Source organism: Eriocheir sinensis, unplaced genomic scaffold, assembly GCF_024679095.1.
Source record: "Eriocheir sinensis breed Jianghai 21 unplaced genomic scaffold, ASM2467909v1 Scaffold57, whole genome shotgun sequence".
NCBI lineage: Eukaryota > Metazoa > Arthropoda > Malacostraca > Decapoda > Varunidae > Eriocheir > Eriocheir sinensis.
In genome coordinates this window covers 726,132-751,410 of record NW_026111909.1, presented here as the reverse complement: position 1 = coordinate 751,410, position 25,279 = coordinate 726,132, and the positions used below count along the sequence as shown (strand labels likewise).

The 25,279-nt window shown below is 23.0% G+C and overlaps 1 protein-coding gene across 1 annotated transcript; it reads left to right on the top strand.

The window, feature by feature from the left end:
* Window positions 1–327: 327 nt before the first annotated feature.
* Window positions 328–2,454, top strand: LOC126993145 (uncharacterized). The gene is made up of 2 exons (XM_050852003.1): window positions 328–923; window positions 1,113–2,454. Exons 1-2 carry the CDS (start codon window positions 328–330, stop codon window positions 2,452–2,454), a joined length of 1,938 nt encoding a protein of 645 aa, XP_050707960.1.
* The last annotated feature ends 22,825 nt before the right edge of the window (window positions 2,455–25,279 follow it).

The window sequence follows — 25,279 nt, the reverse complement described above, 5'->3', positions numbered from 1 at the left end:
AGCATCAAGCTCACCCGCAGTTATCAGAGTGCTGATTGCGACACTGACCACTCCTTGGTCTGCAGCAAAGTGAAGCTACATGCAAGGAAGCTGCATCGCACAAAAAAGAATGGCAGGCCCCGCATAGACACCAGCAAGTCGCAAAATAAGGAGAGAGTGGATGATTTTGCACGTATTCTTGAAGAATCTCTTCCAGGTCCCTCCAGCGAAACAGCCTGCGATAGATGGGAACACTTCAGAGATGTTGTTTACAACGCTGCCATTTCCACCTTTGGCAAGAAAACGAGATAGTCTGCAGACTGGTTCGAGGTTCACTCCGAGGAAATAATGCCAGTCATTGAAGAGAAGAGAAACGCCCTTGCAGCATACAAGGCCAACCCCAGTGAACGAAACCTGCAAGTCCTTCGGTCAGCCCGCAGCAAAGTTCAGCAGTGTGCTAGGCGATGTGCCAATGACTACTGGCTCCAGCTCAGTTCGCAGATACAGACCGCGGCTGACACAGGCAACATGAAGGAGATGTATGATGGCATAAAACAGGCCCTGGGCCCAACAAAAAAGAAAACTGCACCCTTGAAATCCACCACAGGAGAGGTAATTCAGGACAGATCAAAACAGATGGACAGATGGGTAGAACACTACTCCGAACTGTATAGCAGAGAGAACACCGTTACGGAAGATGCCCTGAACGCCATCGAATGCCTACCAGTGTTGGAGGAGCTAGACAGAGAACCAACCCTTGCAAAACTCAACGAGGCTCTAGACTCCCTTGCCCATGGCAAGGCTCCAGGAAAAGACGGCATCAGCGCTGAAGTCCTGAAATGCTGCAAGGGGACCATCATCACCGAGCTGCATGAAATCCTCTGTCTCTGCTGGAAAGAAGGTGAAGTGCCTCAGGACATGCGTGACGCCAACATCGTTACCCTGTACAAAAACAAGGGCGACAGGAGTGACTGCAATAATAACTATCGAGGCATTTCTCTCCTTAGCATCGTCGGAAGCTATTTGCTCGAGTTGCACTGAAGAGGCTCCAAGTACTTGCAGAGGAGTCTACCCAGAATCGCAGTGTGGATTCGAGCCAACAGATCCACCATTGACATGGTGTTCTCCCTCAGGCAACTTCAGGAAAAATGCAGGGAGCAGCGGCAACCACTCTTTATTGCCTTCATAGATCTCACGAAGGCCTTTGACTTGGTCAGCAGAGATGGCCTGTTCAAGATCCTGCCAAAGATCGGTTGCCCACCAAGGCTCCTCAGCATCATCAGATCATTCCATGATGACATGAAGGGGACAGTGGTCTTCGACGGCTCAACATCGGACGCTTTCATCATCAGAAGCGGAGTGAAACAGGGCTGTGTACTTGCTCCAACCCTGTTCGGGATCTTCTTTGCAGTCATGTTAAAACACGCCTTTGGACCCACAACGGAAGGCATTTACCTCCGGACCAGATCGGATGGAAAGCTCTTCAACCTCTCCAGACTCAGAGCAAAATCCAAGGTTCAGCGAAAATGTGTGCGCGACTTCCTCTTCGCAGATGATGCAGCAGTTACAGCCCACTCAGCTGAAGGCCTCCAGCAACTCATGATTCGTTTCAATGAAGCTTGCGATGATTTCGGACTCACCATCAGTCTGAAGAAGACACAGGTCATGGGTCAAGACGTGGATCAGCCACCCGACATCAGAATCGCTGATCACCGGCTTGATGTTGTCCATGATTTTGTGTACCTGGGTTCCACCATCTCAGACTCTCTCTCTCTCGATGCGGAGCTGAACAGACGGATCGGTAAGGCAGCTACCACCATGTCCCGACTTACCAAGAGAGTGTGGTCAAACAACAAGTTGTCCGAACACACAAAGATCCAGGTCTACAGAGCCTGCGTCGTAAGCACACTCCTGTACGGCAGCGAGTCGTGGACCCTTCGAGCTCGCCAAGAACGAAAACTCAACTCGCTCCACATGCGCTGCCTGCGACGTATCCTGAACATTACCTGGCAGGATAAAATCACAAACAACACTGTCCTGGAGAGAGCTGGGATGACCAGCATGTTCACTTTGCTCAAGCAGAGACGCATGCGCTGGCTTGGCCATGTTGTCCGCATGGACGATGGTCGGATCCCCAAAGACCTCCTTTATGGAGAGCTGACGGAGGGGACACGCCCAACTGGCAGGCCAAAACTGCGATACAAGGACGTATGCAAGAGGGACCTGAAAGCCCTACACATCAACACCGACTCATGGGAAGCAACAGCCTCAGAGCGATCCGCCTGGCGGCAAGCAATTCAACAAGGCCTCCATGTGTTTGAAGAGACACTCGCCCAGCAGTCTGAGGCAAAGAGACAAAGAAGAAAGGCCCAAAACCCGGCAGACCAACCAGTCTCTATCTTCACCTGTGATCAGTGTGGGAGGGATTGCCACTCTCGTATTGGCCTGTCCAGCCACACCCGACGCTGTACCTGAGTCTTCAACTGGAGCGCAACTCCATGGTCTCCCGAGACCGACGGATGCCTACTATATTTTTTTTTTTTTTTTTTTTACAGCAAAGGAGACAGCTCAAGGGCACAAAAAAGTAAACATTAATAAAAAAAAAAGCCCGCTACTCGCTGCTCCTAAAAAGAATCCAAAGAGGTGGCCGAAAGATAAGTCAGTTTCGGGAGGAGAGGTGTCCTGATACCCTCCTCTTGAAAGAGTTCAAGTCGTAGGCAGGAGGAAATACAGATGAAGGAAGATTGTTCCAGAGTTTACCAGCGTGAGGGATGAAAGAGTGAAGATGCTGGTTAACTCTTACATAAGGGGTTTGGACAGTATAGGGATGAGCATGAGTAGAAAGTCGAGTGCAGCAGGGCCGCGGGAGGGGAGGCATGCAGTTAGCAAGTTCAGAAGAGCAGTCAGCGTGGAAATATCGATAGAAGATAGAAAGAGAGGCAACATTGCGGCGGAATTTAAGAGGTAGAAGACTATCAGTATGAGGAGGAGAGCTGATGAGACGAAGAGCCTTTGCCTCCACTCTGTCCAGAAGAGCTGTGTGGTGGAGCCCCCCACACATGAGATGCATACTCCATACGAGGGCGGACAAGGCCCCTGTATATGGACAGCAACTGTGCAGGGGAGAAGAACTGGCGGAGACGGTACAGAACGCCCAGCCTCGAGGAAGCTGATTTAGTAAGAGATGAGATATGAAGTTTCCAGTTGAGATTTTGAGTTAAGGATAGACCGAGGATGTTTAGTGTTGAGGAAGGTGATAGCTGGGTGTTGTCAAAGAATAGGGGATAGTTGTTTGGAAGATTGTGTTGAGTGGATAGGTTAAGAAACTGTGTTTTGAGGCGTTGAAGGACACCAGGTTCTTCTTGCCCCAATGGGAAATAATAGTAAGGTCTGAGGCTAAGCGTTCTGCAGCCTCCAGCCTTGAGTCGTTAAGCTCCTGAAGGGTGGGTCTTCTATTAAAAGAAGTTGAATAATGCAGAGCGGAATCATCGGCGTAGGAATGGATAGGACAGTTCGTTTTGGAAAGAAGATCATCAATGAACAACAGAAAAAGAGTGGGAGATGGGACAGAACCCTGTGGGACACCACTGTTAATAGATTTAGGGGAAGAACAGTGACCGTCTACCACGGCAGAAATAGAACGGTCAGAAAGGAAACTGGAGATAAAGGTACAGAGAAGGATAGAAACCGTAGGAGGGTAGTTTAGAAAGCAAAGGTTTGTGCCAGACTATGTCAAGAGCTTTTGAGATGTCTAAGGCAACAGCAAAAAGTTTCACCGAAATAGCTAAGAGAGGATGACCAAGAGTCAGATAAAAAGGCTAGAAGATCACCAGTAGAACGTCCCTTGGGGAACTCATACTGGCGATCAGATAGAAGGTCAGAAGTGGAAAGGTGCATTTGAATCTTACTGTTAAGTATTGATTCAAAAGCTTTAGATAGACAAGAAAGTAAAGCAATAGGACGTTAGTTTGAGGGATTGGAGCGGTCACCCTTCTTAGGTACAGGCTGTGTGAAGGCATACTTCCAGCAAGAAGGACAGGTAGATGTTGACAGTCAGAGGCGAACGAGTTTGACCAGGCAGGGTGACAGCACGGAGGCACAGTTTTAAGGACAATAGGAGGCACTCCATCAGGTCCATAAGCCTTCTGAGGATTGAGGCCAGAGAGGGCATAGAAAACATCATTTTGAAGAATCTTTATAACAGGCATAAAGGAGTCAGAGGGGGATGAGTAGGAGGAATATGCCCAGAATCGTCCAGAGTGGAGTTTTAGAAAAAGTTTGAGAGAAGAGTTCAGCCTTAGAGATAGATGAGACGGCATTGTTGCCGTCAGGACTGAGTGGAGGAAAGATGAAGAAGTGAAGTTGGAGGAGATGTTTTGGCTAGATGCCAGAAGTCACAGGAAGAGTTAGAGAAAGCAAGGTTTTGACATTTTCTATTAATGAAAGAATTTTGGTTAGTCGGAGAATAGATTTGGCACGATTTCGGGCAGAAATGTAAAGTTCATAATTAGCATTAGTTTGAAGGCTCTGGTATCTTTGTGAGCTACCTCTCTATCATTGACAGCACGAGAACAAGCGTGATTAAACCAAGGCTTTTAGCGTGAGGAGTAGAGAAGAACGAGGAATGTATGCCTCCATTCCAGAGACAATCACCTCTGTGATGCGCTGAGCACACACAGAGGGGTCTCTATCCTGGAAGCAATAATCATTCCACGGGAAATCGGAGAAAACATCCTCAGGTCGTCCCACCGAGCTGAAGCAAAATGCCAGAAGCATCGCCTCTTCGGTGGGTCCAGAGGATGTACAGGAGCGATAGGACAGGATGCAGAAATAAGATTGTGATCGGAGGAGCCCAACGGAGAGAACAGTTTGACAGAATAAGCAGAAGGGTTTGAGGTAACGAAGAGGTCTAGAATGTTGGGCCGATCTCCAAGACGGTCAGGAATACGTGTAGGGTGCTGGACCAACTGCTCTAGGTCGTTGAGGATAGCAAAGTTGTGAAGCTTGTTCACCAGGATGGTCAGTGAAAGAGGATGAAAGCCAAAGCTGGTGGTGAACATTGAAATCTCCTAGGATGGAGATTTCAGTGAAGGAGAGTGGGTCAGATGTGCTCCACTTTAGAATTCAAATAGTCAAAGAATTTTACATAGTTGGTAGAGTTAGGTGAGAGATAAACAGCACAGATGTATTTAGTAATAGAATGACAGTGAAGTCTTAACCAGATAGTGGAAAATTCAGAAGAGTCAAGGTCGTGGGCACGAGAGCAAGTGATGTCGTTGCGCACGTAGGCGCAACATCCAGCTTTGGATTGAAATTTAGGATAGAGATAGTAGGAGGGAACAGAGTAGAGATTGCTGTCAGTAGCCTCAGAAACCTGTGTTTCGGTAAGGAAGAGAAGGTGAGGTTTAGAGGAGGAGAGATGATGTTCCACAGAATGAAAATTAGAGCGAAGACCGCGAATGTTGCAAAAATTGAGAAGAAAGAGGTTCGAGGAGTTATCAAGACACCTCTCAGGTCGGCAGCCAGAAGGGGAGTCCTCCTGGGGAATTTGTGGTCCCAGGCAGGGACTCCGAGGCATTGCGTACTTGAGCCATTTTGAATTTTGAATTTTGGAAAAAGGTGTATATGTTATGTGACTGTAGTGTGGTGTGGATAAAGAGAGGATCTGTCTTTAGACATATATATATATATATATATATATATATATATATATATATATATATATAGATATATATATATATATATATACATATATATATATATATATATATATATATATATATACAACATTAAAATAATGTAAGTTCGTGTCAAAATAAATAAACAAAATATCAATATAAGAATGTGTATGTGTATGAAGATAAATATACAAAATACACATAAAAAATTACCTAAATTTGAATAAAACTATATACAAAAATAAACAAAAATAATTTAAATTTGTATGAAAAAAAAAAAAAAACATAAAATGAAATAATTTTTTATTGAAATACATATACACAATACACATAAAATAATATTTAAATTTGAATGAAAATATATAAATAAATACACTTAAAATAACGTAAATATGTATTAAATATATATACAAAATACACATTAAATAATGTAAATATGTATAAAAAAATATATACAAAACACAAATAGAATAATGCAAAATTGTATCAAAATAAATACACAGAATATAAATGAAATAATGTAAATTTGTATGTAAATTAAGATGCAAAATACCCATTAAATAAAGCATTTTTTTTTAAAATATGTATACCAAAATACACATAAAATATTTGAATTTGTATTAAAATAAATATACAAAATGCACATACAATAAGGTAAATTTGTATTGAAATAGATATGCAAAATACATATAAAACAATGTAAATTTGTTTGAAAATATATATACGAATAACCATAAAATAAGGTAGATTTCAATAAAAATATATATACAAAATACACATATAATTAAGTAAATACGTATAAAAAAAATGTATTTAAAATTCACATAAAATAAAGTAAATTCGTATCAAAATAAATAAATAAAATACTTATAAAAGAATGTGTATTTGTATAAATATAAATATACAAAATACAAATAAAATAACGTAAATTTGTATAAAACTATATACAAAAATACAGAGAAGTAATTAAATTTGTATGAAAATAGATATAAAATATACACATAAAATAAGCTTAATTTGAATTGAAATATATATACAAAATACATAAAATTATGTAAATTTGTATCAAAATATTTATACAAATACACTTATAATAACGTAATTTTTAAAAAAATATATAAACAAAATACTGTAAATACGTATAAAAAATATGTACAAAATACACATATAATAATATAATTCGTATCAAAATAAATAAACAAAATACCAATAAAATAATGTAAATTTGTATGAGAAAACATATACAAAATACACATAAAATAACGCAAATTTCTTAAAAAATATATATACAAAATACACATAAAATAACGCAAATTTCTTTAAAAATATATGTACAAAAATGCACACAAAATAGAGTAAATTTGCATAAAAATATATATATAAAACACACATTAAATAATGTAAATGCGTATAAAAATATGTATACAAAATACATATCAAATAATCTTATTTCGTATCGAATTAAATTAACAAAATACCAATAAAGTAATGTAATTTTGGATGAAAATATATATAAAAATACACATAAAATAACCGAAATACAAATACAAATATACACATAAAATAATTTAAAATTGAATGAAATTAATATACAAAATAAACATCAAATAAGGTAAATTTGTAATGAAATATATGAACAAAATACACATAAAATAATGTAAATTTGTATGAAAATATATATACAAATACACCTAAAATAACCGAAATACAAATACAAATATACACATAAAATAATTTAAAATTGAATGAAATTAATATACAAAATAAACATCAAATAAGGTAAATTTGTAATGAAATATATGAACAAAATACACATAAAATAATGTAAATTTGTATGAAAATATAAATACAAATACACATAAAATAACATGAATTTGTATAAAAATATATATACAAAGTGCATATAAAATAATATAAATTCGTATTAAAATAAATCAACAAAATAGCAATAAAATAATATATATTTGAATGAAAATAAATTTTCAAAATACACATAACATAAGTAAGATTTGTATTAAAATATATACAAAAATACCCTGAAATAATTTGAATTTATATGAAAATAGATATACAAAATACACATAAAACTAGGTAAATTTCTTTTGAAATATATATACAAAAAACCCATAAAAAATTGTAAATTTGTGTCAAAATATATCAACAAATACACAAAAAATAACGTAAATTTGTATAAAATATATATACTAAATACACATTAAATAAAATACACATCAAATAATGTAAATTTGAATTAAAATATGTATACGAAAATTTCTATGAAAGTATATATAAAAATTACACATAAAATTATGTAAATACGAATAAAAATATATATACAAAATACACCTAAAATAATGTAAATTCGTATCAAACTCAATACACTAAATTTCAATAAAAGAATGTATATATGTAGGAAAATAAATATACAAAATAATATATAAAATAACTAACATTTGTATAAAATACATACAAAAATACACAAAAATAATTTCAATTTGTATGAAAATAGAAATATAAAATACACATAAAATTAGATGAATTTGTATTGAAATACATATACAAAATACACATAAAATAATGTAAATTTGTATGAAAATATATAAACATATAGACATAAAGTAACGTATATATGTATCAAATATATATAGAAAATGCATATTAAATAATGTAAATATGTAAAATCAAATATATACAAAATACACATAGAACAATGTAAAACCGTATCAAAATAAATACACAGAATATCAATAAAATAATGTTAAATTGTATGAAAATAAAGATGCAAAATACCCATAAAAAAAGCTTATTTAAAAAAAAAATTATATATACAAAAATACACATCAAATAATTAAATTTCTATTAAAATAAATATACAAAATACCTGTACAATATGGTAAATTTGTATTGAAATATATAAGCAAAAATAACGTAAATACAAATAAATATATACACATAAAATTATTTGAATTTGAATAAAAATAAATATAAAAATAAACATAAAATAAGGCAAATTTGTAATGAAATATATATAAAAAATACACATAAAATAATGTAGATTCGTATCAAAATAAATAAACAAAATACCAATAAAAGAAAGTGTATTTGCATAAATATAAATATTCAGAATTCACATAAAATAACGTAAAATTGTATAAAACTTTATACAAAAATAAACAAAAATAATTAAATTTGTATAAAAATAGATATACAAAAGACGCATAAAATAAGCTAAATTTGAATTGAAATAAATATACAAAATACATAAAATAATGTAAATTTGTATCAAAATATTTATTCAAATACACATATAATAACGTAGATTTGTATAAAAATATATAAACAAAATACACATTAAATAATGTAAATACGTATAAAAAATATGTACGTAATGTAAAAATTTATAAAAATAAAGATGCAAAATACCCATAAAATAGCTCATATTTAAAAAAATATATATACAAAAATACACATAAAATAATTAAATTTGTATTAAAATAAATATACAAAATACACATAGACTAAGCTAAATTTGTATTGAAATAGATATGCAAAATAAACATAAAAGATTGTAAATTTGTATCAAAATATATACGAATACACACAATAAAATAACGTAAATTCTTATGAAAATATATATAGAAAATACAAATAAAATAATGTAAATACGTAGAAAAATATATATACAAAATACACATAAAATAATGTATAATGTATAATAAATGTAAATAACTAAACTAAATTCCACTAAAAGAATGTATATTTGTAGGAAAATATATATACAAAATACAAATAAAATAACTAAAATTTACGTATATGAAAATATATACAAAAATACACACAAAAAAAATAAAATTTGTTTGAAAATAGATATGCAAAATACACATAAAATTAAGCAAATCTGTATTGAAATACATATACAAAATACACATAAATTAATGTAAATCTGTATCAAAATATATATACGAATACTCATAAAAGAGAGTAAATTTCTATGAAAATATACATATAAAATACATATAAAATTATGTAAATAAGAATAAAAATATGTATACCAAATATACCTCAAATAATGTAAATTCGTATCAAAATAAATAAACAAAATTCCGATAAAAGAACGTATATTTGTAGGAAAATAAATTTACAAAATACACATTAAATAAAGAAAATTTATATCAAAATATATAAAAAATACACAAAAATAATTTAAATTTGTATAAAAATAGATATACAAAATACACATATAATTAGTTAAATTTGTATTTAAGTACATGTACAAAATACACATAAAATAATATAAATATGTATGAAATGAAAACAAATACACATAAAGTAACGTACTTTTGTATAAAATATATACACAAAATACACATAGAATAATGTAAAATCGTATCAAAATAAATACACAGAATATCAATAAAATAATGTAAATTTGTATGAAAATAAAGATGCAAAATACCCATAAAATAAAGCATATTTTTATAAAAATACATATACAAAAATACACATAGAATAATTAAATTTGTATTAAAATTAATATACAAAATGCATATACAATAAGATAAGTTTGTATTGAAAAAAAATGCAAAATACATATAAAAAAATGTAAATTTGTTTCAAAATATATATAAAAATACACTCTATCTATATACGAAAACTCATAAATCAACGTAGATTTCTATAGAAATATATATACAAAATACACATGAAATGATGTAAATACGTATATATATATATATATATATATATATATATATATATATATATATATATATATATATATATATATATATATATATATATATATATATATATATATACATAAAATAACCTAAATACAAATACAAATATACACATAAAAAAAATTAAAATTGAATGAAATTAATGTACAAAATAAACATGAAATAAGGTAAATTTGTAATGAAATATATGTACAAAATACACATAAAATAATGTCAATTTGCATGAAAATATATATACAAATACACATAAAATAACATGAATTTGTATAAAAATATATATTCAGAATAAACATTAAATAATATAAATGCGTATAAAAATATATATACAAAGTACATATAAAATAATGTAAATTCGTATCAAAATAAATCAACAAAATACCAATAAAATAATATATATTTGAATGAAAATAAATTTACAAAATACACATAACATAAGTAAAATTGGTATTAAAATATATACAAAAATACCCAGAAATAGTTTGAATTTATATGAAAATAGATATACAAAATATACATAAAACTAGGTAATTATTTTTTTTTAAATATAAATACAAAATACCCATAAAATATTGTAAATCTGTGTCAAAATATATCAACAAATACACAAAAAATATCGTAAATTTGTATAAAATATATATACAAAATACATATTAAATAATGGAAAAGTGAATAAAAATATATATACAAAATACACATAAAATAATGTAAAATCGTATCAAAATAAATGAACAGAATATCAATAAAATAATACAAATTTCTATGAAAATAAAGATGCAAAATACCCATAAAATAACGCAAATATGTGTAAAAATATATATACAAAAATACACATAAAATAATTAAATTTGTATTAAAATAAATATACAAAATACACATACAATAAGATAAATTTGTATTGAAATAGATATGCAAAATACACACCAAATAATGTAAATTTGTATTAAAATATGTATACGAAAACACATAAAATAACGTAAATTTCTATGAAAATATATATAAAAAATACACGTAAAATGATGTAAATACGAATAAAAATATATATACAAAATACACCTAAAATAATGTAAATTCGTATCAAATTCAATAAACTAAATTTCAATAAAAGAATGTATATATGTAGGAAAATAAATATACATTATACAAAATGATATATAAAATAACTAACATTTGTAAAAAAATACATACAAAATACACAAAAATAATTTCAATTTATATGAAAATAGAAATACAAAATACACATAAAATTAGATAAATTTGTATTGAAATACATATACAAAATACACATAAAATAATGTAAATTTGTATGAAAATATATAAACAAATAGACATAAAGTAACGTATATATGTATAAAATATATATAGAAAATGCACATTAAATAATGTAAATATGTAAAATAAAATATATGCAAAATACACATAGAACAATGTAAAATCGTATCAAAATAAATACACAGAATATCAATAAAATAATGTAAAATTGTATGAAAATAAAGATGCAAAATACCCATAACAAAAGCATATTTTTATAAAAATATATATACAAAAATACACATCAAATAATTAAATTTGTATTAAAATAAATATACAAAATACACATACAATATGGTAAATTTGTATTGAAAGAGATATGCAAGACACACATCAAACAATGTAAATTTGTTTCACAATATATATACGAATACACATAAAATAACGTAGATTTCTATAAAAATATATATACAAAATACACATAAAATGAAGTAAATACGTATAAGAAAATGTATACAAAATACACATAAAATAATGTAAATTCGTATCAAAATAAATAAACAAAATACCAATAAAAGAATGTGTATTTGTATATATATAAATATACAAAATACACATAAAATAACGTAAGTTTGTATTAGACTATATACAAAAATACACAAAAGTAATTAAATATGTATGAAAATAAATATACAACATACACATAAAATAAGCTAAATTTGAATTGAAATATATATACAAAATACTTAAAATAATGTAAATTTGTATCAAAATATTTATACAAATACACTTATAATAACGTTAATTTGTATAAAAATATATAAACATAATACACATTAAATAATGTAAATACGTATACTAAATATATACAAAATAAACATATAATCATGTAAATCATATCAAAATAAATAAACAAAATACCAATAAAATAATGTAAATTTGTATGAGAAAACATATACAAAATACACATAAAATAACGTAAATTTCTATAAAAATATAAGTACAAAAATGCACATAAAATTAAGTAAATTTGCATAAAAATATATATGCAAAACACACATTAAAAAATGTAAAAGCGCATAAAAATATGTATACAAAATACCTATGAAATAGTTTAAATTCGTATCGAGTGAAATTAACGAAATACCAATAAAATAATGTAAGTTTGGATGACAATATATATAGAAAAAACACATAAAATAACCTAAATACAAATACAAATATACACAAAAAATAATTTGAAATTGAATGAAATAAATATACAAATTAAACATAAAATAAGGTAAATTTGAAATGAGATATATGTACAAAACTCACATCAATTAATGTAAATTTTTATGCAAATATATATGCAAATATACATCAAATAACATGAATTTATATAAAAATATATATTCAAAATAAACATTAAATAATGTATTTGCGTATAAAAATATATACACAAAGTACATATATAATATTGTAAATTCGTATCAAAATAAATCAACAAAATAACAATAAAATAATATACATTTGAATGAAAATACATTTCTAAAATACACATCACATAACTAAAATTTGTATTAAAAAATATCCAAAAATACCCAGAAATCATTTAAATTTGTATAAAAATAGATATACAAAACTAGGTAAATTTATTTTGAAATATATACACAATACCCATAAAATATTGTAAATTTGTGTCCAAATATATCAACAAATACACATAAAATATCGTAATTTTGTATAAAATATATATACAAAATACACATTAAATAATGGAAAAATGTATAAAAAATATATACAAAATACACATAGAATAATGTAAAATAGTATCAAAATAAATGAACAAAATATCAATACAATAATGTAGATTTCTATGAAAATAAAGATGCAAAATACCCATAAAATATACATATAAATATATAATACACATTAAATAAATAAATAAATAATTCACATTAAATAATTAAATTTGTATTAAAATAAATATGAAAAATGCACATACAATAAGGTAAACTTGTATTGAAATAGATATGCAAAAAAGACATCAAATAATGTAAATTTGTGTTAAAATATATATACGAAAACACATAAAATAACGTAAATTTCTATGAATATATATATAAAAAATAAACATAAAATAATGTAAATACGTATAAAAATATATTTACAAAATACACCTAAAATAAGGTAAACTCGTATCAAATTCAATAAACTAAATTTCAGTAAAAGAATGTATATATGTAGGAAAATGGATATACAAAATAATAATATAAAATAACAAAAATTTGTATAAAAAAATATACAAAAATACACAAAAGTAATTTCAATTTGTATGAAAAAAGATATATAAAATACACATAAAATTAGATAAATTTGTATTGAAATACATATGCAAAATACACATAAAATAATTTAAATTTCTTTGAAAATATATAAACAAATAGAGATATAGTAACGTGTATTTGTATAAAATGTATATAGAAAATACATATGAAATAATGAAAATATGTAAAATAAAATATATACAAAATACACATAGAATAATGGAAAATCGTATCAAAATAAATACACAGAATATCAATAAAATAATGTAAATTTGTATGAAAATAAAAATGCAAAATACCCTTAAAAAAAGCATATTTTTATAAAAATATATATACAAAAATACACATCAAATAATTAAATTTGTATTAAAATAAATATACAAAATGCACATACAATATGGTAAATTTGTATTGAAATAGATATGCATACATAAAACAATGTAAATTTGTTTCAAAATATATATAAAAAATACATATAAAATGATGAAAATACGTATAAAAATATATTCACAAAATACACATAAAATAATGTAAAATCGTTCCAAAATAAATAAACAAAATACCAATAGAAGAATGTGAATTTGTTAAAATAAATATACAAAATACACATAAAACAATGTAAATTTGTATAAAACTATATACAAAAATACACAAAAGTAATCTAAATATGTATGAAAATAGATATACAATATATACATAAAATAAACTAAATTTGTATTGAAATATATATGTAAAATACATATAATAATGTAAATTTGTATCAAAATATTTCAACAAATACGCATGAAATAACGTAAATTTGTTTTAAAATATATAAACAAAATACACATTAAATAATGAAAATACGTATACAAAATATATACAAAATACACATATGATAATGTAAATTCGTATCAAAATAGTAAACAAAATACCAATAAAAAGATGTAAATTTGTGTGAAAAAATATATACAAAATACACATAAAATAACGCAAATTTCGATAAAAATATATGTAAAAAAATGCACATAAAATAATTAAATTTGTATAAAAATAAATAAACAAAATACACATAAAATAAGGCAAATTTGAAGGAAAAAAAGTACAGAATACACTTAAAATAATGTAAATTTGTATAAAAAAACAACAACACAAATGCACATAAGATGAAGTAGAATTGTATAAAAATATATATATACAAAACACACATTAAATAATGTAAATGCGTATAAAAATATGTATTGAAAATACACATGAAATAATGTAAATTCGTATCGAAATAAAGGAACAAAATACCGATAAAATAATGTAGTTTCGAACAAAAATATATATAGAAAATATACATAAAATAACGTAAATACAAATAAATATATAAACATGAAATAATTTAAATTTGAAAATAAATAAATATAAAAATAAACATAAAATAAGGCAAATTTGTATTGAAATATATATACAAAATACACATAAAATAATGTAAATACGTATAAATATATATATACAAATTACACATAAAACAATGTAAATTCGTATCAAGATAAATCAACAAAATACCAATAAAATAATATATATTTGTGTGAAATAAAATTTACAAAATACACATAACATAACTAAAATTTGTATTAAAATCTATACAAAAAAACACAGAAATAATTTAAATTTGTATGAAATTAGATATACAAAATACACATAAAAATAGGTAAATTTGTTTTGAAATATACGTATATACAAAATACATAAAATAAATATATAAATATAGATAAATATATATATATCTATATAGATATATATATATATATATATATATATATATATATACATATATATATATATATATATATATATATATATATAGATTTATATATATATATATATATATATATATATATATATATATATATATATATATATATATATATATATATGTAAAGAAAATATATACAAAATACATAGAATAATGTAATATTGTATCAATATAAATACACAGAATATCAATAAAGTAATGTAAAATTTATGAAAAATAAAGATGCAAAATATATATATAAAATATATATATATATATATATATATATATATATATATATATATATATATATATATATATATATATATATATATATATATATAAATGCACATAAAATAATTAAATTTGTATTAAAATAAACATACAAAATGCATATATAATAAAGTAAATTTGTATTGAAATAGATATGCAAAATACACATCAATAATGTAAATTTGTATCAAACTATATATACTAATACACATAAAATGGGGTAAATTTCTACTAAAATATACATGCAAAATGCATATAAAATGATGTAAATAAGTATAAAAATATATATACCAAATACACCTAAAATAATGTAAATTCGTATCAAAATAAAAAAACTAAGTTTCGATAAAAGAACGTATATATGTAGGAAAATAAATATACAAAATACACATAAAAAAACGAAAATTTGTATAAAAATATATACAAAAATACACAAAAATAGTTTCAATTTGTATGAAAATAGATATACAAAATACACATCTAATTAGTTAAATTTGTATTTAAATACATGTACAAAATACACATAAAATAATGTATATTTTTATGAAACGAAAACAAATACACATAAAATAACGTGCCGTTGAATAAAATATATATACAAAATACACATAGAATAATGTAATATCGTATCAAAATAAATACACAGAATATCAATAAAATAATGTAAATTTGTATGAAAATAAAGATGTAAAATACCCAAAAAAAAAGCATATTTTTATAAAAATACATTTACAAAACTAAACATGCAATAAGTAAATTCGTATGAAAATTAATATACAAATTGCATATATAATTACGTAAAGTTGTATTGAAAAAATATGCAAAATACACATAAAACAATGTAAATTTGTTTCAAAATATATATATATGAATGCATAAAATAACGTAGATTTCTATACAAATATATATACAAAATACACATGAAATGATGTAAATACGTATAAAAATATATATACAAAATACACATTAAATAATGTAAATTCGTGCCAAAATAAATTAACAAAATATCAATAAAAGAATGTGTATTTGTATGAAAATAAATATACAAAATACACATAAAATAACCTAAATTTGTATAAAACTATATACAAAAATATACAAAAATAATTTAAATTTTTATAAAAATAAATAAAAAAAATACACATAAAATTAAGTAAATTTGTATTGAAATACATATACAAATACACATAAAATAATTCAAATTTGAATAAAAATATATAAACAAATACAATTAAAATAACGTAAATTTGTAAAAAATATATATACAAAATACACCTTAAATACTGTAAATATGTATAAAAAAATATATAGAAAACTCAAATAGAATAATGTAAAACCGTATCAAAATAAATACACAGAATATTAATAAAATAATGTAAATTTGTATGAAAATTAAGATGCAAAATACCAATAAAATAACGTGTTTTTTTTTTATATATATTCCAAAATACATATAAAATATTTGAATTTGTATTAAAATAAATATACAAAATGCACATACAATAAGGTAAATTTGTATTGAAATAGATATGCAAAATACATATAAAACAATGAAGATTTGTTTCGAAATATATATACGAATACAAATAAAATAACGTACATTTCTATAAAAATATATATACAAAATATACATAAAATGAAGTAAATACGTATAAAAAAATGTATACAAAATACACATAAAATAATGTAAATTCGTATCAAAATACCAATAAAAGAATGTGTATTTGTATAAATATAAATATACAAAATACACATAAAATAACGTAAATTTGTATAAAACTATATACAAAAATACACAAAAGTAATTAAATTTGTATGAAAATAGATATACAAAATACACATAAAATAGGCTAAATTTGAATTGAAATATATATACAAAATACATAAAATAATATAAATTTGTATCAAAATATTTATACAAATACACATATAATAGCGTTAATTTGTATAAAATATATAAACAGAATACACATTAAATGATGTAAACACGTATAGAAAATATATACAAAATACTCATATAATAATGTAATTCGTATCAAAATAAATTAACAAAATAATAATAAAATAATGTAAATTTGTATGAGAAAACATATACAAAATACACATAAAATAACGCAAATTTCTTTAAAAATATATGTACAAAAATGCACATGAAATAAAGTAAATTTGCATAAAAATATATATACAAAACACACATTAAATAATGTAAATGTGTATAAAAATAATTATACAAAATACCTATGAAATAATCTAAATTCGTATCGAATTAAATTAACAAAATACCAATAAAATAATATAATTTTGGATGAAAATATATATAGAAAAAACACACCAAAATACAAATTCAAATGTATGAAATAAACATACAAAATAAACATAAAATAGGGTAAATTTGTAATGAAATATATGTACAAAATACACATAAAATAATGTAAATTTTTATGAAAATATATATACAAATACACATAAAATAACATGAATTTGTATAAAAATATTTATTCAAAATAAACATTTAATGATGTAAATGCGTATAAAAATATATATACAAAGTACATATAAAATAATAAAAATTCGTATCAAAATAACTCAACAAAATACCAATAAAATAATATATATTTGAATGAAAATAAATTTACAAAATACACATAAGATAACTAAAACTTGTATTAAAATATATAAAAAAATACCGAGAAATAATTTGAATTTGTATGAAAATAGATATTCAAAATACACATAAAACTAGGTAAATTTCTTTTGAAAAATATATACAAAATACCTATAAAATATTGTAAATTTGTATCAAAATATATCAGCAAATACACATAAAATAAAGTAGATTTGTATAAAATATATATACAAAATACTCATTAAATAATGTAAAAATGTATCAAAAATATATACAAAATACACATGCAATAATGTAAAATCGTATCAAAATAAATGAACAGAATATCAATAAAATGATGTAAATATCTATGAAAATATAGATGCAAAAAACCCATAAAATAACTCATATTTAAAACAAATATATATATTCAAAAATACACATCAAATAATTAAATTTGTATTAAAAACAATATACAAAATACACATACAATAAGATAAATTTGTATTGAAGTAGATATGCAAAATACATATAAAATAATGTAAATTTGTATCAAAATATACGATTACACACAATAAAATAACGTAGATTTTCTTGAAAATATATATATAAAATACACATAAAATAATGTAAACTCGTATCAAAATAAATAAACAAAATTCCAATAAAAGAATGAATATTTGTAAGAAAATATATATACAAAATACAAATAAAATAACTAAAATTTGAATAAAAATATATACAAAAATACTTAAAAATAATTAAAATTTGTTTGAAAATAGATATGCAAAATACACATGAAATTCGGCAAATTTGTATTAAAATACATATACAAAGTACACATAAAATAATGTAAATTTGTATGAAAATATATAAACAAATACACAAAATAACGTAAATTTGCAAAAAATATATATACAAAATATACATTAAATAATGTAAATATGTATAAAAATATATATACAAAATATACTTAGAATAATGTAAAATCGTATCAAAATAAATAAACAGAATATCAATAAAATAATATAAGTTTGTATGAAAATAAAGATGCAAAATACCCATATAATAACGCATATTTGTATAAAAATATATATACAAAAATACACATAAAATAATTATATTTGTATTAAAATAAATATACAAAATGCACATACAATAAAGTAAATTTGAATTGAAATAGATATGCAAAATACACATCAATAATGTCAATTGGTATCAAAATATATATACGAATACACATAAAATAGAGTAAATTTCTACGAAAATATTCATAAAAAATACATATAGAATGAAGTAAATAAGTATAAAAATTTATATACCAAATACACCTAAAATAATGTATATTCGTATAAAAAATAAATAAAAGAAATTCCGATAAAAGAACGTATATTTGAAGGAAAATAAATATACAAAATTCACATAAAATAACGAAAATTTGTATAAAAATATATACAAAAATACACAAAAATAATTTCAATTTGGATGAAAACAGATATATAAAATACACATATAATTAGTTAAATTTGTATTTAAATACATGTACAAAATACACATAAAATAATGTAAATTTGTATGAAATGAAAACAAATACACATAAAATAACGTAAATTTGTATAAAATATATATACAAAATACACATAGAATAATGTAAAATCGTATAAAAAAAAAACCCACAGAATATCAATAAAATAATGTAAATTTGTATGAAAGTAAAAATGCAAAATACCCATAAAATAAAGCATATTTTTATATAAATACACATAGAATAATTAATTTTGTATTAAAATTAATATAGAAAATGCACATACAATAAGGTAAATTTGTACTGAAAAAATATACAAAATACACAGAACAATGTTAATTTGTTTCAAATTATATATACGAATACACATAATATAACGTAGATTTCTATAGAAATATATATTCAAAATACACATGAAATGATGTAAATACGTATAAAAATATATATACAAAATACACATTAAATAATGTAAATTCGTGTCAAAATAAATAAACAAAATATCAATAGAAGAATGTGTATTGTATGAAAATAGATATACAAAATACACATAAAATAACCTAAATTTGTATAAAACTATATACAAAAATAAACAAAAATAATTTAAATTTGTATGAAAATAAATATACAAAATACACATAAAATTAGGTAAATTTGTATTGAAATAAATATATAAAATACACATAAAATAATGTAAATTTGAAGAAAAATATATAAACAAATACACTTAAAATAACTTAAATTTGTATCAAATATATATACAAAATACACTTTAAATGAAGTAAATATGTATAAAAAAAATATATACAAAACAGAAATAGAATAATGTAAAATCGTATCAAAATAAATACACAGAATATTAAAAAAATAATGTAAATTTGTATGAAAATAGAGATGCAAAATACCCATAAAATTACGCTTTTTTTTTTTAAAAATATATATACCAAAATACACATAATTTTTTTTAATTTGTATTAAAATACATATAAAAAATGCACATACAATAAGATAAATTTGTATTGAAATAGATATGCAAAATACATATAAAACCATGTCAATTTTTTTCAAAATATATATGCGAATACACATAAAATAACGTAGATTTCTATAAAAATATATATACAAAATACACATAAAATGAGGTAAATACGTATAAAAAAATGTATTCAAAATACACATAAAATAATGTAAATTCGTATAAAAATAAGTAAACAAAATACCAATAAAAGAATGTGTATAAATATATAAAATGCACATAAAATAACGTAAATTTATATAAAACTATATACAAAAAAACACAGAAGTAATTAAATTTGTATGAAAATAGATATACAAAATACACACAAAATAAACTAAATTTGAATTGAAATATATATACAAAATACATAAAATAAAGTAAATTTGAATCAAAATATTTTTACAAATACACAAATAATAACGTAAATTTGTATAAAAATATATAAACAAAATACTCATTAAATAATGTAAATACGTATAAAAAATATTTACAAAATACACATATAATAATGTAACTCGTATCAAAATAAATAAACAAAATACTAATAAAATAATGTTAATTTGTATGAGACAACATATACAAAATACACATAAAATAACGCAAATTTCTATAAAAATGTATGTACAAAAATGCACATAAAATATAGTAGATTTGCATAAAAATATATATACAAAAAACACATTAAATAATGTACATGCGTATAAAAAACATAATAAAAAATACCTAAATAAAAAGTCTTGTCTCTAATTAAATTAACAAAATACCAAAAAATTAATGTGATTTTGGATGAAAATATATATAGATAATAAACATAAAATAACCTAAATACAAATACAAATATACACATAAAATAATTTAAAATTGAATGAAATAAATATACAAAATGAACATAAAATAAGGTAAATTTGTAATGAAATATATATACAAAATACACATAGAATAATGTAAATTTGTATGAAAATATATATACAAATACACTTAAAATAACATAAATTTGTGTAAAATATATATTCAAAATAAACATTAAATAATGTAAATGCGTATAAAAATATATATACAAAGAACATATAAAATAATGTAAATTCGTATCAAAATAAATAAACAAAATACCAATAAAATAATATATATTTGAATGAAAATAAATTTACAAAATACACATAACATAAGTAAAATTTATATTAAAATATATACAAAAATACCCAGAAATACTTTGAATTTTTATGAAAATAGATATACAAAATACACATAAAACTAGGTAAATTTCTTTTGAAATATATATACAAAATACCCATAAGATATTGTAAATTTGTGTCAAAATATATCAACAAATACACATAAAATAACGTAGATTTGTATAAAATATATTTACAAAATACACATTAAATAATGGAAAAATGTATTAAAAATATATACAAAATACACATCGAATAATGTAAAATCGTATCAATATAAATGAAGAGAATATCAATAAAATAATGTAAATTTCTATGAAAATAAAGATGCAAAATAACCTTAAAATAACGCATATTTGTGTAAAAATATATATACAAAAATACACATAAAATAATTAAATTAGTATTAATATAAATATACAAAATGCATATACAATAAGATAAATTTGTATTGAAATAGATATGCTAAATACACATCAAATAATGTAAATATGTATTAAAATATATTTACGAAGACACATAAAATAACGTAAATTTCTATGAAAATCTATATAAAAAATACACATAAAATGATTTAAATACGTATAAAAATATATGTAAAAAATACACCTAAAATAAGGTAAATTCGTACCTATTCAATTAACTAAATTTCAATAAAAGAATGTATATATGAAGAAAAATAGATATACAAAATAATATATAAAATAACTAAAATTTGTATAAAAATATATACAAAAACACACAAAAATAATTTCAATTTGTATGAAAATAGATATACAAAATATAAATAAGACTAGGTAAATTTGTATTGAAATACATATACAAAATACAAATGAAATAATGTAAATTTGTATGAAAATATATAAACAAATAGACATAAAGTAACGTATGTTTGTTTAAAATACATATAGAAAATGCACATTAAATAATGTAAATATGTAAAAAAAAATATATATACAAAATACACATAGAACAATGTAAGATCGCATCAAAATAAATACACAGAATATCAATAAAATTATGTAAATTTGTATGAAAATAAAGATGCAAAATACCCATAAAAAAAATATTTTTATAAAAATATATATACAAAAATACACATCAAATAATTAAATTTGTATTAAAATAAATATACAAAATGCACATACAATATGATAAATTTGTATTGAAATAGATACGCAAAACACACATCAAACAATGTAAATTTGTTTCAAAAATATATATACGAAGACAAAAAAACGTAAATTTCTATAAAAATATATATATATATATATATATATATATATATATATATATATATATATATATATATATATATATATATATATATATATATATATATATATATATATATATATATATATATATATATATATATATATATATATATATATATATATATATATATATATATATATATATATATATATATATATATATATACAAAATAAAATAATGTAAATTCGTACCAAAATAAATAAACAAAATACCAATAGAAGAATGTGAATTTGTATGAAAATAAATATACAAAAATTCATATAAAAGAACGTAAATTTGTATAAAACTATATACAAAATACACAAAAGTAATTTAGATTTGTATGAAAATAGATATACAAAATATACATAAAAGAAACTAAATTTGTATTGAAATATATATACAAAATACAGAAAATAATGTAAATTTGTATCAAAATATTTAAACAGATACGCATAAAATAACGAAAATTTGTTGTAAAATATATAAACAAAATACACATTAAATAATAAAAATACGCATACAATATATATACAAAATACAAATATAATAATGTAAATTTGTATCAAAATACGTAAACAAAATACCAATAAATTTTTTTTTATTTGTATGAAAAAATATATACAAAATACACATAAAATAACGCAAATTTCTATAAAAGTATATGTACAAAAATGCACAGAAATTAATTAAAATTTGTATGAAAATAAATAAACAAAATACACATAAATAAGTAAAATTTGTAGTAAAAAAGTACAAAATACATTTTTAATAATGTAATTTTGTATAAAAAAACAACAACACAAATGCATATAAAATGAAGTAAAATTGTATAAAAAATAAATATACAAAACACAATAAATAATGTAAATGCGTGTAAAAATATTTATAGAAAATACACATGAAATAATCTAAATTCGTATCGAAATAATGAACAAAATACCGATAAAATAATGTAATTTTGAATGAAAATATATATAAAAAATACACATAAAATAACGTCAATACAAATAAATATATACACATAAAATAATTTAAAATTGAGTGAAAATAAATATAAAAATAAACATCAAATAAGGCAAATTTGTAATGAAATATATTTACAAAATACACATAAAATAATGTAGATTTGTATCAAAATATATATACAAATACACGTAAAAATAACATGAATTTAAATAAAAATATATATACAAAATACACATTAATTAATGTAAATACGTATAAAAATATATATACAAATTACACATAAAACAATGTAAATTCGTATCAAAATAAATCAACAAAATACCAATAAAATAATATACATTTGTGTGAAATTAAGTTTACAATACACATATAACATAATTAAAATTTGTATTAAAATCTATACAAAAAAAAAAACAGAAATAATTTATATTTGTATGAAAATAGATATACAAAATACACATAAAATTAGGTAAATTTGTTTTGAAATATACGTATATACAAAATACCCATAAAATATTGTAAATTTCTATCAAAATATATAAACAAATAAACATAAAATAACGTAAATTTGCATAAAAATATATATATATATATATATATATATATATATATATATATATATATATATATATATATATATATATATATATATATATATATATATATATATATATATATATATATATATATATATATATATATATATATATATATATATATATATATATATATATATATATATATATAT

Excerpts from the sequence above, each read along its gene's own strand:
- LOC126993145 (XM_050852003.1), top strand. The coding sequence starts at position 328 with ATGCCAGTCATTGAAGAGAAGAGAAACGCCCTTGCAGCATACAAGGCC. Across the intron at positions 924-1,112 it reads GACGCCAACATCGTTACCCT|GCAACTTCAGGAAAAATGCA; the intron begins GTACAAAAACAA and ends GTTCTCCCTCAG.